Source organism: Octopus bimaculoides, chromosome 11, assembly GCF_001194135.2.
Source record: "Octopus bimaculoides isolate UCB-OBI-ISO-001 chromosome 11, ASM119413v2, whole genome shotgun sequence".
Lineage (NCBI taxonomy): Eukaryota > Metazoa > Mollusca > Cephalopoda > Octopoda > Octopodidae > Octopus > Octopus bimaculoides.
Window position 1 is genome coordinate 3,969,175 of NC_068991.1, and position 13,974 is coordinate 3,983,148.

A 13,974-nucleotide genomic window follows, 5' to 3' on the forward strand; every position below is an offset into this window, starting at 1 on the left:
ATATGTATGTATGTATATATGAGTTAGGATATAACACAACATTTTAACATCTTATCTCCTCCGTTTTTGACAAATACGATTGGATTTGTAGAACATTATTCCTTAAATTAATCCTATACTTAATACATACATACGTACATACCTACATTCATACATACATATATATATATATATATATATATATATTTATATATACGACGGGCTTCTTTCAGTTTCCGTGTACCAAATCCACTCACAAGGCTGTGATCGGCCCGAGGCTATAGTAGAAGACACTTGCCCAAGGTGCCACGCAGTGTGACTACGCAGTGTGACTGAACCCGGAATCATGTGGTTGGGAAGCAAGCTTCTTACGTCACAGTATAGTTGTTAATTGGATACGAAACCTGACCAGTGGCAACTGATTATCCCGCGATGCGTCCAGGTACTAAGCAATTAACGCAACACCTGAGGGCTCCAGACAATGTCCAATTTTCGTAACTATACAGCATGCCAGGGAGGACAAGAGAGCTGAAGATCCGAACCTTTGTCCTCTTGCTCAGATACTTTCATGAGTATGGATCAATGTAATTTATATTGTGTTTTTAATCACTGCACACGCATTAGAGAAACTATTTCCGGAAGAAAACCGCAGTTAATTTGCCGTTTCATGATGTATTCACATTAAATATGATACTCACATGGCAATTGTGGTACATGTTCATGTATTGATAAATCAAGTGGTTTATATATTCACGAATAATCAAATTCTAGAAAGAATTAATTATCAATTATGAGGCATAAAATTTCAATTGCGAATGCGATGATACAATTAATGAGGCTGAAAGCCATCGTTATAGTAGAGCCAGTGTAATGAAGTCGATAGCAAGGAGGATGATGGCGAATGGCATAGTTGTTAGCACGTTTCACTCACAATTGAAAGATCCTGGTTTCGATTCTCGAACAGGGTGGTGCGTTGTTCAATTCATTTTATGTTACTCTGGTCACCTAGGCTGTAAATGAGTAACTCCGAAACGGTCTGACGTCTCCGTTCAGGGGACAAAGTTTTGATCTCGCTCGCTTACACGCCATGAAAATGGTACTCCGTGGGTTACGACGACGAGGGTTTCGGTTGATCCGATGAACCGGACAGTCTGCTCGTGAAATTAACGTGAAAGCGGCTGACCGCTCCACGAACACATGCATCCTTAACGTAGTTCTCAGGGAGGTTCAGCGTGACACAGAATGCGACGAGGCAGCATCCCTTTGAAATTACAGATACTACTCATTTTTGCTAGGACTAGAGTGACCCGAAATAAAGTGTCTTGCTCAAAAACACAACACAACGACAAGGATCGAGCTCTCGACATTACGACCATGAGCCGAATGCTCTAACCACTGAGCCACACACGTTCTGTTGTCATACACCATGGAAACCGAGTAACTGTCCCTATGGGTCCTAGGACTCGACACAGTAATATCCAGAGTTTGATGATGGTGATGATGATGATGATGATGATGATGATGGTGGTGGTGGTGGTGGTCTTCATCAGGTGTCTTGGAGGAAATCTCGAACCTGGGTTCTCATTCCCAAGGTATTTTTCGATGTTGTTGTTGTTATAATTATTATTATAATTATAATAATAATTATTATTATTATTATTATTATTATTATTATTATTATTATTATTATGTTGTTGTTGTTGTTGTTTTTTTCTTCTTCTTCAAATTTTCTTCCATTTCTCGCCGAGTGTTTCCCGTACACCTAGGGCAGAGAAGCTCATTGTATGCATTCCCAGTTTACACACGCAAATTCACAGGTAAAATATGTATTTAAAAAGAAAATTAATAAATAAAAAAGTCATATTATTATTATTATTATTATTCAGGTCACTGCTTGAAATCGAACTAGTAGCCCACGCTCTTAACCACTACGTCTCTACACATCTCCTTTCTTGACCACATCTATCAAATCAACAGAGATATGTCTACAATATAAAACATAAATGCGATATTTACAAGAACTTCTAAACGATAACTCCTAACTTCTAAAGTTATCGCTAGTTTGGTTGATTTAAATGCCAACCGTATTTATACATTTCACTTCAAGTTAACTTTGACTTGGACTCTTTCGAAGTTCGATGAAATACGGTTGGCATTTAAACCAGCCAAACTAACGATAACTTCTACAATAACTTCTAAAGCACGTCTGGGCCATTTTGAGGCGGTGGAAAAGAAAGGAACAATAACGACGAATATGGTGGATGGATATAGAGTTTTGCCAGCATATAGAACAATATAAATACACAAATAATTGGACCTAGAAAGATTGTTTGTCTCTTTTTCATTTGGCACTCACTTTGTCTGGATTCACAGAAGAAACGGACACTCTTGAAGATGTTGCTGATACCGCCGATTTATGAGTATCATTCATCCACGAACTGCCTAGAATGTCCTGTACTTTTAATCGGGTTTCGGTGTCTGGACATAGAATTCCCTTTATGAGGCTTTTACAAGCACGTGATATGTTCCTCTTCTTTCTAAAGTTAAACCTCTGGTGTAGCTGATCCGAAATCGTTTTCTTAATGTTGCTATCGTCGAATGGCATTGCTGCACAGATCTGAAGAATAATAAAAATAGCGTGTGGTAAGGTACATTATCGAAAATTTCAGACAAAATGAAATTATATCTTCAAACAAAAATAATTGTATTGATTTAAAGCCATTTTCAACCATGAATGCTATTCTATATTTTTGAGATGGGGAATTAAATTATATTGGACGGATTGGTGACCACATATTGTTTGTTGTTATCACAATGTTTCGGCTGATGTACTCTCCGGCCTTCATCAGGTGTTCTGGTGGAATTTCGAACCCAACCTTTTATTTCATTAATGCACAGCCCCCACTTAAAGTAAAGGTAGAGGAACATCGTAAAGCTGTGACACGAGAGGGTGTTGAAAAATCGGGTATAGCCGATCATGTATGGAAAAATTGAGACACCGCCTGCTGTGGGATGAAGTTAAAATAATTGACAGAGAACACCACGGAAAATAGAAAATTAAATGTGGCTGCACATGCTAGGACACAATAACCTCCTAAGCAGACCTAGCGCATATATAAATGTAATATAGGAACCAGTATTGAGAAAGATTAAAATACTAGGTTTATAAGCCCTAAATTTCATTCTATATTTGCCTACGGTTATATATCGTGGCGGATAAGAGCGCGGTCTACTAACCATCGGATTGTAAGTTCAATCACAAGCAGGGACTTGAAAAATAATATCATCAGAAAGATAACATACCTTAGGAATGAAAACAGTGTACTCCATTAGTGAAATAATGGTTTGGTTCGAACGGAGAGTACATCAGCCGAAACGTTGTGGTAACAACAAACAAGGTGAGAACACCAATCCGTCCATTGTAAATAATGTAACAACCATGAATGTTGTAAATTAACAAACATCTACTAATTTCTGATCCACCCCAAACTTTTAATGTTTTTCTGCAATATGACCATGTATATTTTATAGCAATGACTATACAAGAAAGGTAGAAATGATTTCATAAATGTAGCAACGTTGGTTCGAATCTAATGATTACCTTAAACCCAACCCCGACCATATCTTTGCCGTACACAATGCATGGATATAAGGGAGAAAATTCATTTAGTATCAGTCTTCTTTGAATAATTATTCTCAATATGTTGGCTCAAAATTTCGCCGCCATCACGATTCTTATCTTGCAAACAAATGTGTAACGCATGATAAATATCTCTCTAAACAATCGAAAATGGTGGACATATTTCTCCAGGATATAAAGTTAAATAAACAGGAAAGAGTATATTAAAATTGTTGTGTTGGACAGATGAATATTTTACAATGCTGACCAGGTTAATTTGTTTTTGTACGACAAAAACTTTCGACCAGACCTATCGTCACGTTATGCACACAATTATACACGGAGAAAACTTCGGAAGTAAAAGATGAATGGCCTAACGCTTTATATCGTGAATTTGCCACATAAAACGTGTCGTAATACTTTGCATAAAAGTGTTTTATGGACAGAAACTTATTATGACAGAATGGTCAGATTTATGCATTCAATCGATACACAGCGTTAGTATCTTTGTACAAAAACATAACATCCATACCACGCGGTATTCTTGTTCATAGTGGCCAGACATTTCTACACAATTTGCTTTGCTCCGAGATTTATAGCGTAAAAATAACGAAGACAACCAATTGTGTCTCCAAGTAGTTTTCACGGTTCGGTTTGGGGAGGAAGAGCGCAGCACAGAGATCTATCGAGGCCCTACGTGTCAGTCAGGGAGGACTTGGTGGAAACTACCTATCCATACGCTATCCGTATGCCAGAAGACATGTTGCGGTGTTAAATCGAGTGACGTATTTTCCTGCAATCATGATTGAAACCTACAGTAGACATCAAGTTCTTGTGGAGCAAGAAAGAAATATATAAAGATGATATACAATGAAAATGAAAAGAAGAGACAGACAAAGAAGTAGAGGAATCATCGAGAAATTTCCCAGGTGAGACAAATCATTGTTATTCAGAGAGCAAATACAGACTCTTATTTTTTTTAAGATACTTTCTTAATGGAATCATATATTTCGTACTAAAATGAAATTATCGCTAACAAGAATCTCCATTTCTATTATAGTCACAATCTAGCACAAGTTAGGAATGAGTATGGTGCTTTAACAGAACGCAGTACTTCATTGGTATCGATATTTCATCGAACTTCGAAAGAGTACAAGACAAAGTTAACTTGAAGAGAAATGAGTGAATACGGTTGGCGTTTAAATCAGCCAAACTAAGAATTTCGATTTCCAACAGCAGCAACAGCAAGAAGAAGAATCGTAATTATTCTCTTAAATTTCATTTTCTTTTCTTTTTTATTTTGACACAATACCAGCACTTTTGATGGGAAGCGGGGACTGCAGCACTTGAGTGGTACTCATTTTATCGACTCCGAAAGGAGGAAAAGTAAACCTGACCTCGGTGGAATTTGAACTCAGAGCGCAAAGACGGACAAAGTGCTTAGCGGCATTTTGTCCGGCGTGCCCACGATTCTACAAAATCGCTGCCTTGCAGTTTCGGAGAAGAGTGTAAGACGATTACATCCACCCCAGTTTTTAACTGGTACTTATTTTTATCGTAGAAAAAAAGGATGAAAGGCAAAGTTGACCTCAGCGGAATTTGAACTTGGAACGTAATGAGCCGGAAGAATCATCGCTGATCAATTCGTCCGACGTTCTAACGATGTTGCTAGGTCAGGCTGGAGCCTTCTTTTGTTAGAAGCAAAACCACCTAATGCCTACGAGGGCGTCTAGGTGATTTTGCTCCAGTATTTCTAACTATCATTGCATAACCCTGCGACTGACTGACCTTACGGTTTTGAGGCAATGTTGTGATTTCAGTCATTTACATGCCATAGAAACCGAATAACTGGTCCCACGACTTCTAGAACCCGAAACAGTATTTAGTGCGAGTGTGTGTGTGAGTGAGTGTGTGTGGTGTGTGTATGTGCGTGCGCGCGGGTGTGTGTATTACAGTAGGGAAAATAGTTACCATATTGTAAAGAATCACGCCGAGAGCCCAAATATCATGTAGAACAGGGCTGTACGGAATTCCTTGTAATATTTCTGGTGGCGCATAAGCGGCACTGCCACAAAACGTCTTGAATATATCAGAGCCTCGGAAATACCTGGCAAAGCCAAAATCAGTCAGTTTAATGTTGTTTTCGCCATCCAACATAATGTTTTCACATTTCAGGTCCCTGTTAGAAAAGAAAATGAGAATTATTAACTACACACACGCACAAAAGCTGACAGGCCCATTACTCCTTGGAGGCCTTCGTCCCGTTTCATAACGGACTGCGTATTAAGTAATCGGTTATGTAAATGAGATTATAAAATAAGGCGTGGACATAGTCGTGTGGTTAAGATGTCTGATTCACGACGGAATGGATTCAGGTTCAGTCCTCTTGCGTGCCACATGGGACATGTGTCTTCTATTATAGCACTGGGCCGACACGTTCCTTGTAAGTGGATTTGGTCTCTGGAAACTGAGTGAATAGCCGCTACCCTTGTAGAGATGGACAAGTAGCTTAGAATATGCGGGAGTATTCTTGTATTTGTGTATCTGTAGCGAAATTATTCGTTTTAATGTGAGTGTAGGTGCGTAAGTAAACAATTTCTTTTGTACAAAAGGCAACGAGTAAATTATTGATGACGTCTGCGAGTGCTGGCCGTGTGCCAAAATTTGAAGTCAATATCGAAGAAATATCAAACATTGTAATTTTCAGATAAAATATTCGTAAATTTGTATAATTTGTGGATGCTGTTATGGTATTGTGCCTCCTGATTTTAGTTAATACGAGGGGGTGCTGAAAAGTTTCTGGCTTGAAGGGTATCACTAAAGGGCTTCGTTGGAGGCCCAACCGTCAGAGTTCTTTTACAGGACTTTGAAAAACTGAAGGACCGCTGCTATAAGTGTGTGAATCTGAGAAGGGAATGTGTTTAATAAAATCATATTTAACTGTTTCTCCCGTATTTTCTTTTACCCGAAGCCAAGAACTTTTCTGCACCACATCGTATAAAATATAACATAGATACTCTTAGGAATAAATTTTAATCCTTCACATATTTCTTTTGTACCAAAATCCCAGTATTTCATATGTAAAGCTTTCCGGAAAAAGTTTTTTTCACATTCTATTTTATGGGCGTGCGGGTTTTCATGTACTTCGTTCAAAGGATACAATAATGGTCTTTACATTAACCGTTTGCGGAAGAATATCCAATATATCTTCGCGTTGACTCTTATAAAACTTTCGACATTGTATAGAATTGGTTTCACTTGAATGCCTAAAATATTACTCAGATGATGTATTCCAAACGGTGCACATTTACTAGTATTTTTTTATATTTTAAATTCTTTTCGTAATAAAACATTAATGCAAATACTTGTAGATCTTGTGCATATTTCATTCATAATCCTGCATTTGTAAAATTTTGGTAAATTATAGTAAGGTCTAGATTTACATTTAGAGTTAACACGTGATTTAGCGTTTAATACTTTTCAGGACAAGTGTAAAGATATTTCATTGTTTTCTGTCTGTTTATTTTTAACCATTTCGTAGCATATATTTGTTCTTAGCAGAGATAAAGCAATCTTTTTCGAATCTTATATCAATGCATTTGCATTCCTTACAGCAGCTTCTTTCATTGTTAATGTGTTATTAGTTTTCATCTCGAAATGTTCCCGATTCAATAGGGCTGAAGTGTGACTTAAATCTTCGATTTTCTATGATATTATACGGAAAATTCAAAAAGTGGCCACAAAAAGCACGAACGGATTTATTTCTGCTTGTATTGAAGAATGGTTATTTTTGTTTCTAAGAAGCGGTTCCACACCGTTTCCTTATCAAATAATTCTTCTACAAAATGCTGAAATATCTTAAATTTCTAAATATATCTTAGAGTGAATGGAATCAATTTAGTAATTTTGCAAATATACTGGTTTTCCTGATGTATTGAGAATGCTTTACTTCGGCAAAGGTATTCATTTTATTTCTTTTACCGTCCCCTCTTTGGTCCAATCCTGTCGCTCTTTAAAGAATCCAGAAAACAATTAGCATAGTTTTGTGGGAGGTCTCAACTTCAATTATTTCTAGCTCCACCTGTGTGGTTTCTTGAATTTCATAGACAAGTTCAAAGTTATTTTTATGAGTATTTCTCAGTGTTGGTAAAAATTTGACATTTTAAACTTGAAAATCATTTCCTCGTGTTGATGTATTACTATTTCGAGTCTTGTTTCTGTTTCTAGTTTTAAAATGTCCTTTGAAATCTGAAGTTGGTTTTTCCTTTTTTATGTTATTCAAAAGTTGAATAATTTCATCTTCGTGTAGGTAGTTTAGCCGTTTTGAAATAAGATTTCTCTAAAAATAGGTTGTCGAGTGTAATTTCCAATATGAAATTGCCTTCATTATCGTGGAACTAAATATCAATTTTTTTTCCAAACATGAGGTGTGTTTTAGTTCTTCATTTATGCATTTTGTTTCATGCAAATTTGGAGAGGTTTGGAGAGCTTCATAGCAGTATCCTTCAATTTGTTTTGTTTCTTTTGTTCTGAAATTCATTGCGAATTTTCCAATCAGTGGCCATGAATTTTTCTCTTTATTTGATGATATAAATTTTAGAAATTCCACGCTCAACTTTATGCTGCTTAAGGATATTTTTTCTTGGTCGACTTTGAAAGTCAAGTTTTTCTAAAATGGTTTTATCGTTAAATCTGTTGAAAAACCACTGACACTGAATTTAATAGTCAACACTCATAATTATTTCAGCTTTATTGTTGCTCTCAAACCTGTTCCAAAACGCAAATTTGTTTCCGATGAAAAACCTAATATTATTTTGTTTTAAAGTTCTACCGTAATTTTTTTAAAAATTGTACCGATTACGAAAAAGGACACAAGCTGAATCGTGTTTTACACATGCATACTAATATAAAACATATAACCAGCATAAAGAAGGTCAACAAATGCCAAATCATATTCGAAGAGAACAGAAACAAAATTGGAAAATGTGGACGGTACAAAACAAGAACATATTTTAAGGTGTCCAAAGGATAAAATTGGCGTTTTAGGCTGTGCGTCCGGAAATTTGAATTATATTCAAATGGGGATCAGGTTGTGAAGGGAATTAAGAAAGAAAACATTGGAACGAATTTTAAAAAATGACACAGCATCGGCAGCAACCAACAGACCTCCACCACCAACAACAACAACGACAACAAAGACAACAACATCTCTCATCCTCATCACCATCATCATCATTGAGGCCGTGAGCTGGCAGAATTGTTAGTACACCGGAGAAAATGGTTAGCGGCCTATTGCCTGGCTTTTCGTTCTGAGTTCAAATTCCAAGAAAGTCGACTTTGCCTTTCATTTTTTCGGGGTGGATAAAATTTGAGTCCTGGGGTTGACTCGTCTTATCCCCTTCCCCAGAGTATACTGGCCTTGTGTCAAAATATGAAACGATTGTTATTATTATTATTATTATTATTATTATTATTATTATTATTATTATTATTATTATTATTATTATTATTATCGTCGTGACTATTATTATCATTGTTATTATTATTATCCCTAAGAATGTCGCCTGGGGGCCATTCTTTCGACTAAAGGCGGTGCTTCAGCATGGCCGCAGTCAAAATGACTGAAACAGGTAAAAGAATAAAAAAATATCTCGGAATGCATGTAACTTCACAGAGACACACACAGAAACAGACACACAGACACACACTCATGCCTTTGCACAATGAAATCAATCTTTGTTAGAATTAACTCCACAAAAATCTTTGAATCGAAAATTGCTACAACTCGTCTTCAGTTATAAGGCGAAGATTTCAGAGCGAATTCGACATGGTGAAGGAAGGCGAGAAAAGTGGAATAGGTACAAGGAGAAATGCCATACTGGAGGAAAGGAAAAATAAAACAGGAAATAAAGGGGAAGATGTCTACTTAAATGTCGATTCATGTAATACTTAGCATATTAACAGTAAGAAGGTTTTGACATGAAATTAAAGCAACGTCAATTGTTTGACTACGATAATTTTTTTGTAGAAATGAAACCGGTAGAAATGAATAACCATTTTAAAAATATTTGCCATACAAGTTTTTCAGAAGTATTCTATTTCTTATTGTACATATATATATATGTACATATTAAAGAACTTCAATTTTCTTATTTTAAGAAATAGATGAAAAATTCGAGTTACGTATCCATAAATCTGTGGAGAACAGACTCTTAAACTGTAGCCATACAATCCCTTACATTTAAGTATTATCCAATATGTGTGTTTATTAAGTAATGACTTCGTTTCGTGCATAACGATCACAGTATTTAAAAAAAATTGTAGTCCTTCCCGAGTTCATCTTTTAGCTGCAAACAAATGTGATGATCTTAATTAACGGGTCAACTAAGAAAGTGGAGAAGCATACCAACATTTTCTTTTGGTTTGTTGGAACAGATGTGGTGATCTCTTCCAGAAAGTTTAGAGTGTTTGCGTGTTTGTGAGTGACTAATATGTTTCCCGCGCTGTAATTATATTAGTTTCATCTCACAGCTTCAGACCATTTCATTTGCCTGGCAAAGTGCATCTGGGAAACTTATTTTATCGACCCCTGTTAACTGACAGGCAAAGTCATCTTGTGCTTCGTTTGCACTCTGATCATAACGGTATCTTAATATAGCTGATTATTTAGTTGGGCTTTTTTCTTACTTTGTGCCGTCTTTTAATAATCTACCGCCATTTTGTCTGTCGCTCTCGCATTTCTGACAATCTATCGCTATTTCCCCGGTGTTTGCTATCCATTCTGCCAACCCACTAACCTCTTTAGCAAGAGCGAGAATTCATAATACTTACTTACCTGTGCACAATGAGGCTCCTATGAAGGTAATCTACTGCGTTTACTATGGGCAAGTACATTTTTCTGGCGTGATTCTCGCTCAAGCTCCCTCTCAAATTGATATACTCCAGCAGTGTGCCATGACTTGCAAACTCCATGATAATAAATGTCTGTGATTAAAGTTACGACACATCATTGCGTTTACTCAAGCTAGAAAAATGAAACTTATAATAAGGTATATGACGTGTTCATTATTTATAACATATGCAAGTAACATCAACAGGCGAAAACAATGACGGAGTCTCTGATTGGTTGTAGGGCAGCTAGAAATAATAGACAAATCTAGACAAATCTGTTTCTCAAAATTCACCCTAATGTCTTAAAAGAGTACATTTCGGATAATGTGATTCTGTTCTCCCTTCATATAATAAAACACAGGATGGCCAAATTTGAACAACATTTGATTGTAAGTTTGCTCAATTGAGGCCTAGACCTGTAGGTAATCGATATCAATAAAAATAGATACAATAGCAGGTGATTCAACGTGGTCGCTTCACTAGAAATAGCAGCCAAATATTCTTCAAATAACACCTTGTCGTCTGTAGCGTCTTCTAAAGTTCAGGAGGCACTAGAATACTCACTAAAAAAGGACAGGGTAGCCGTAGACGGAACATCTTAGATCATAGTTCCGTAGCATCAGGCTTGACCTGGGGCTAAATCAAACGAAAAAGAATAACAAAAAAATGTAAAACAACGAAATAACAAAAACAACAACGACAGTGACATGAAAAGGGGAAGATACTGTTTTACTAATTTCTTTCAATCTAATTAATTATTTAACCATTAAGGAAATCTAAATATAGCAAAACTTGCGGATATTGCATTTATGGACATCTTAATGATGTAAGAGAAGAAACTGTTGGGATAATAATGCGACCAAGCAAAGCCATAGTTTGTGTAAAACAAGAAAGACATAAAACCAACAAAACAAATCATTTTGTGAAGAAAGTTTTCGTTTAAGTGTATAAAAATAAAATCGGGAGAGAAATCATTTAAAAGTGTTTTGATTTGGCTTTGTTATTATTTAATGATAAGTGGATTTCAAACGAATACTTTAAATTATTATTATTATTATTATTATTATTATTATTATTATTATTATTATTATTATTATTATTATTATTATTATTATTATTATTATTATTATTATTATTACTATTGTATTTGCCCAGCTTCTAACGTTGGAAATGTACTACGGTGTCAGCTGTTCACTTCCAGTAAACTAAGGTAACTCCCCTTATTTTTCGGGCACCTTCCGGAGTATTCGAGCGGTTCCAAGCAGTGCTGTTTTCTGCAAGTGCTCCACTCTTATTGCAGCCCCTATTTGTTCCATGATATTTACTCACTGTTCCCAGGGCTCCGACGGTTATTTTCATCGACCACAACTACTTAACTTCCCACGCTAACCTGACATATCTCTCGACATAATGGTTGCAAATTGTGTGTGTGTATGTGTGTGTGTGTGTGTGTGTGTGTGTGTGTGTGTGTGTGTGTGTGTGTGTGTGTGTGTGTGTGTGTGTGTGTGTGTGTGTGTTTAAACATAAATGGTGAATCTGCTGGTAAAAATAACAATGCAAAAACACTAATAAAAATAAAGATATTTAAAAACGAAAAACGAAAATGTACAAGAATTTAATATAAAATGCAATTTGAATCTTCGGTATAAATCTGATTGGTCAACATCTATCAAAATGTCAGCTAGTCACAATGCCCGGTCAGCCAGTCACAATAGAGGAGACTTCATTAACATCGTATAAGCAAAAACATGGATAAAGCTATCAGGTTGTCCGAAAAGTACTGAGCGATTTCTGGATTTGTGTCTTTAAGCCCATCGTGCAATAATTCTAATCTTAGTCTGACTCATACTTCAGAATTGCTTGCATATTAAAGCTTATCGGCATATATTTTACTTTTTTCAACTCTAATCGCCATTTGAAATGTGTAACCAAAAGATGCTTATTTGCCACTTAAGGCTTTTCTTCTTCAAAATATGTGAAAATGCTGTGGAAAAGTGTAAAATCATCTGTGGAGGTTATGGATAAGATACTGTAAGTGAATCAACTGTTCCAAGATGGTTTTTAAAATGTAGAGATGCTGAGTTGAGCTTAGAAGGTGACAGTCGCTGTGGAAGATCCTCAACCTAAGATAACAAGAATTTGAAGGTAACCATTGAAGGAAACTCGAATATTATGACTAGAGAACTTGCAGAGAAGTTGGAAGTTTCTGGAAATACCGTTCATGAAAAGTTAGTGAATATTGGATGTTTCTCGCTATGATGTTTGGGTGCCTCACAAAACTCTCAGAATAATAACTGCATGCACCGGTATTCCATCTGTGATACGCTTCTGAAACGCAATGAAAATAAGCCTTTCTTGAAACAACTGGTAACTGGAGATGAAAAATGGATTGTTTACGATAATATAGTGAGAAAAAAATCTATCGATCCTCCAAAACAGCTACCAAAGCAGAAGATCCATTCCTAAAATGTCATGCTTTGTGGAATTTCAAAGGCATTATTTACTACGAGCTACTCTTACAAAATAAGGCTATTAATGCTGATGTTTACTGCTGCCAACTAGCAAACTTGAATCAAGAGATCAAGGAAAGGGGTTGTGTTCCACCAGGACAATGCCAGGCCACATGTGTCTTTGGCTACCCACACAAAGTCGCATGCATTTGAGAAGGGTCTCTTGCCCCATCTATCATACTCCCCATGACATTGCACTATCTGACTATCATTTGTTTCCGTCTCTGCAAAACATTGTAAAGGGAAAATCATTTAACGATTCAGAGGGAGTCAAAACCCATATAGACGACCTATTTTTCCCAAAAGCAACTGAGTTTCATGCCGATGGAATATTGAAATTGCCTGCTAAGGTCATAAAAAACGATAGAAATTACTTGAATGAATAAAGATGAGAGAATGTTTAAAATTTCTTATCCTTTATTGCGCTTAAAGTATGCTAAGAACTTTCCGAACAACCTGATATTTATGCATTTCCTTCTGTAGATGCAAAAGAATTCTAACAAATCACCCTTTCAGTGGTCGTCTTTATGATTTTGATCACTGATGTACTAAAGCATCTGCTGTTGGCCCTATATATCTATGCATGCATACATACGTACATAAACAGCTTCTAAACCTCTAGCTTCTATTTCCAAATTATAAATTCACATTTATCCAGTTAATAATTGGTTCACTTATCTTTGTAAGTAAATGTCTAAGTGATAATCTGGACAAGCTACGGGTTTTAGACAAAGACATCAACCAACTGACTCGCGCATATACATCAGACTGCGCCCTAAAATACTAACCAAATCATTTCAGATCTGGCGCATGCACGAATGCCTGCAGTCATAATACATACTACTGATATATGTATATATATATATATATATATATATATATATAGATAGATAGATAAGTATGTATATATTTGCATACATTCATTCGCTATATTTGCACGCACACTGTGCATGAGTTCCCGATATGGGTATATAT

The 13,974-nt window shown here is 36.1% G+C and overlaps 1 protein-coding gene and 1 long non-coding RNA gene across 2 annotated transcripts in view; one reads left to right on the forward strand and one right to left on the reverse strand.

The window, feature by feature from the left end:
- LOC106880072 (testis-specific serine/threonine-protein kinase 2) overlaps positions 1 to 13,974 on the reverse strand; it is a 22,726-nt gene that overhangs the window by 4,005 nt on the left and 4,747 nt on the right. The window contains exons 2-4 of the mRNA XM_014929879.2: positions 10,434 to 10,582; positions 5,570 to 5,777; positions 2,336 to 2,596 (exon numbers count right to left, since the gene is read on the reverse strand). Coding sequence (XP_014785365.1) covers positions 2,336 to 2,596; positions 5,570 to 5,777; positions 10,434 to 10,582 — 618 coding nt within the window. The remainder of the gene's footprint in view (positions 1 to 2,335; positions 2,597 to 5,569; positions 5,778 to 10,433; positions 10,583 to 13,974) is intronic.
- Positions 4,096 to 13,974, forward strand: part of LOC128249041 (uncharacterized) — a 34,143-nt gene continuing 24,264 nt past the window's right edge. The window contains exons 1-2 of the long non-coding RNA XR_008265142.1: positions 4,096 to 4,527; positions 4,659 to 4,857. This is a non-coding gene — a long non-coding RNA (uncharacterized LOC128249041). The remainder of the gene's footprint in view (positions 4,528 to 4,658; positions 4,858 to 13,974) is intronic.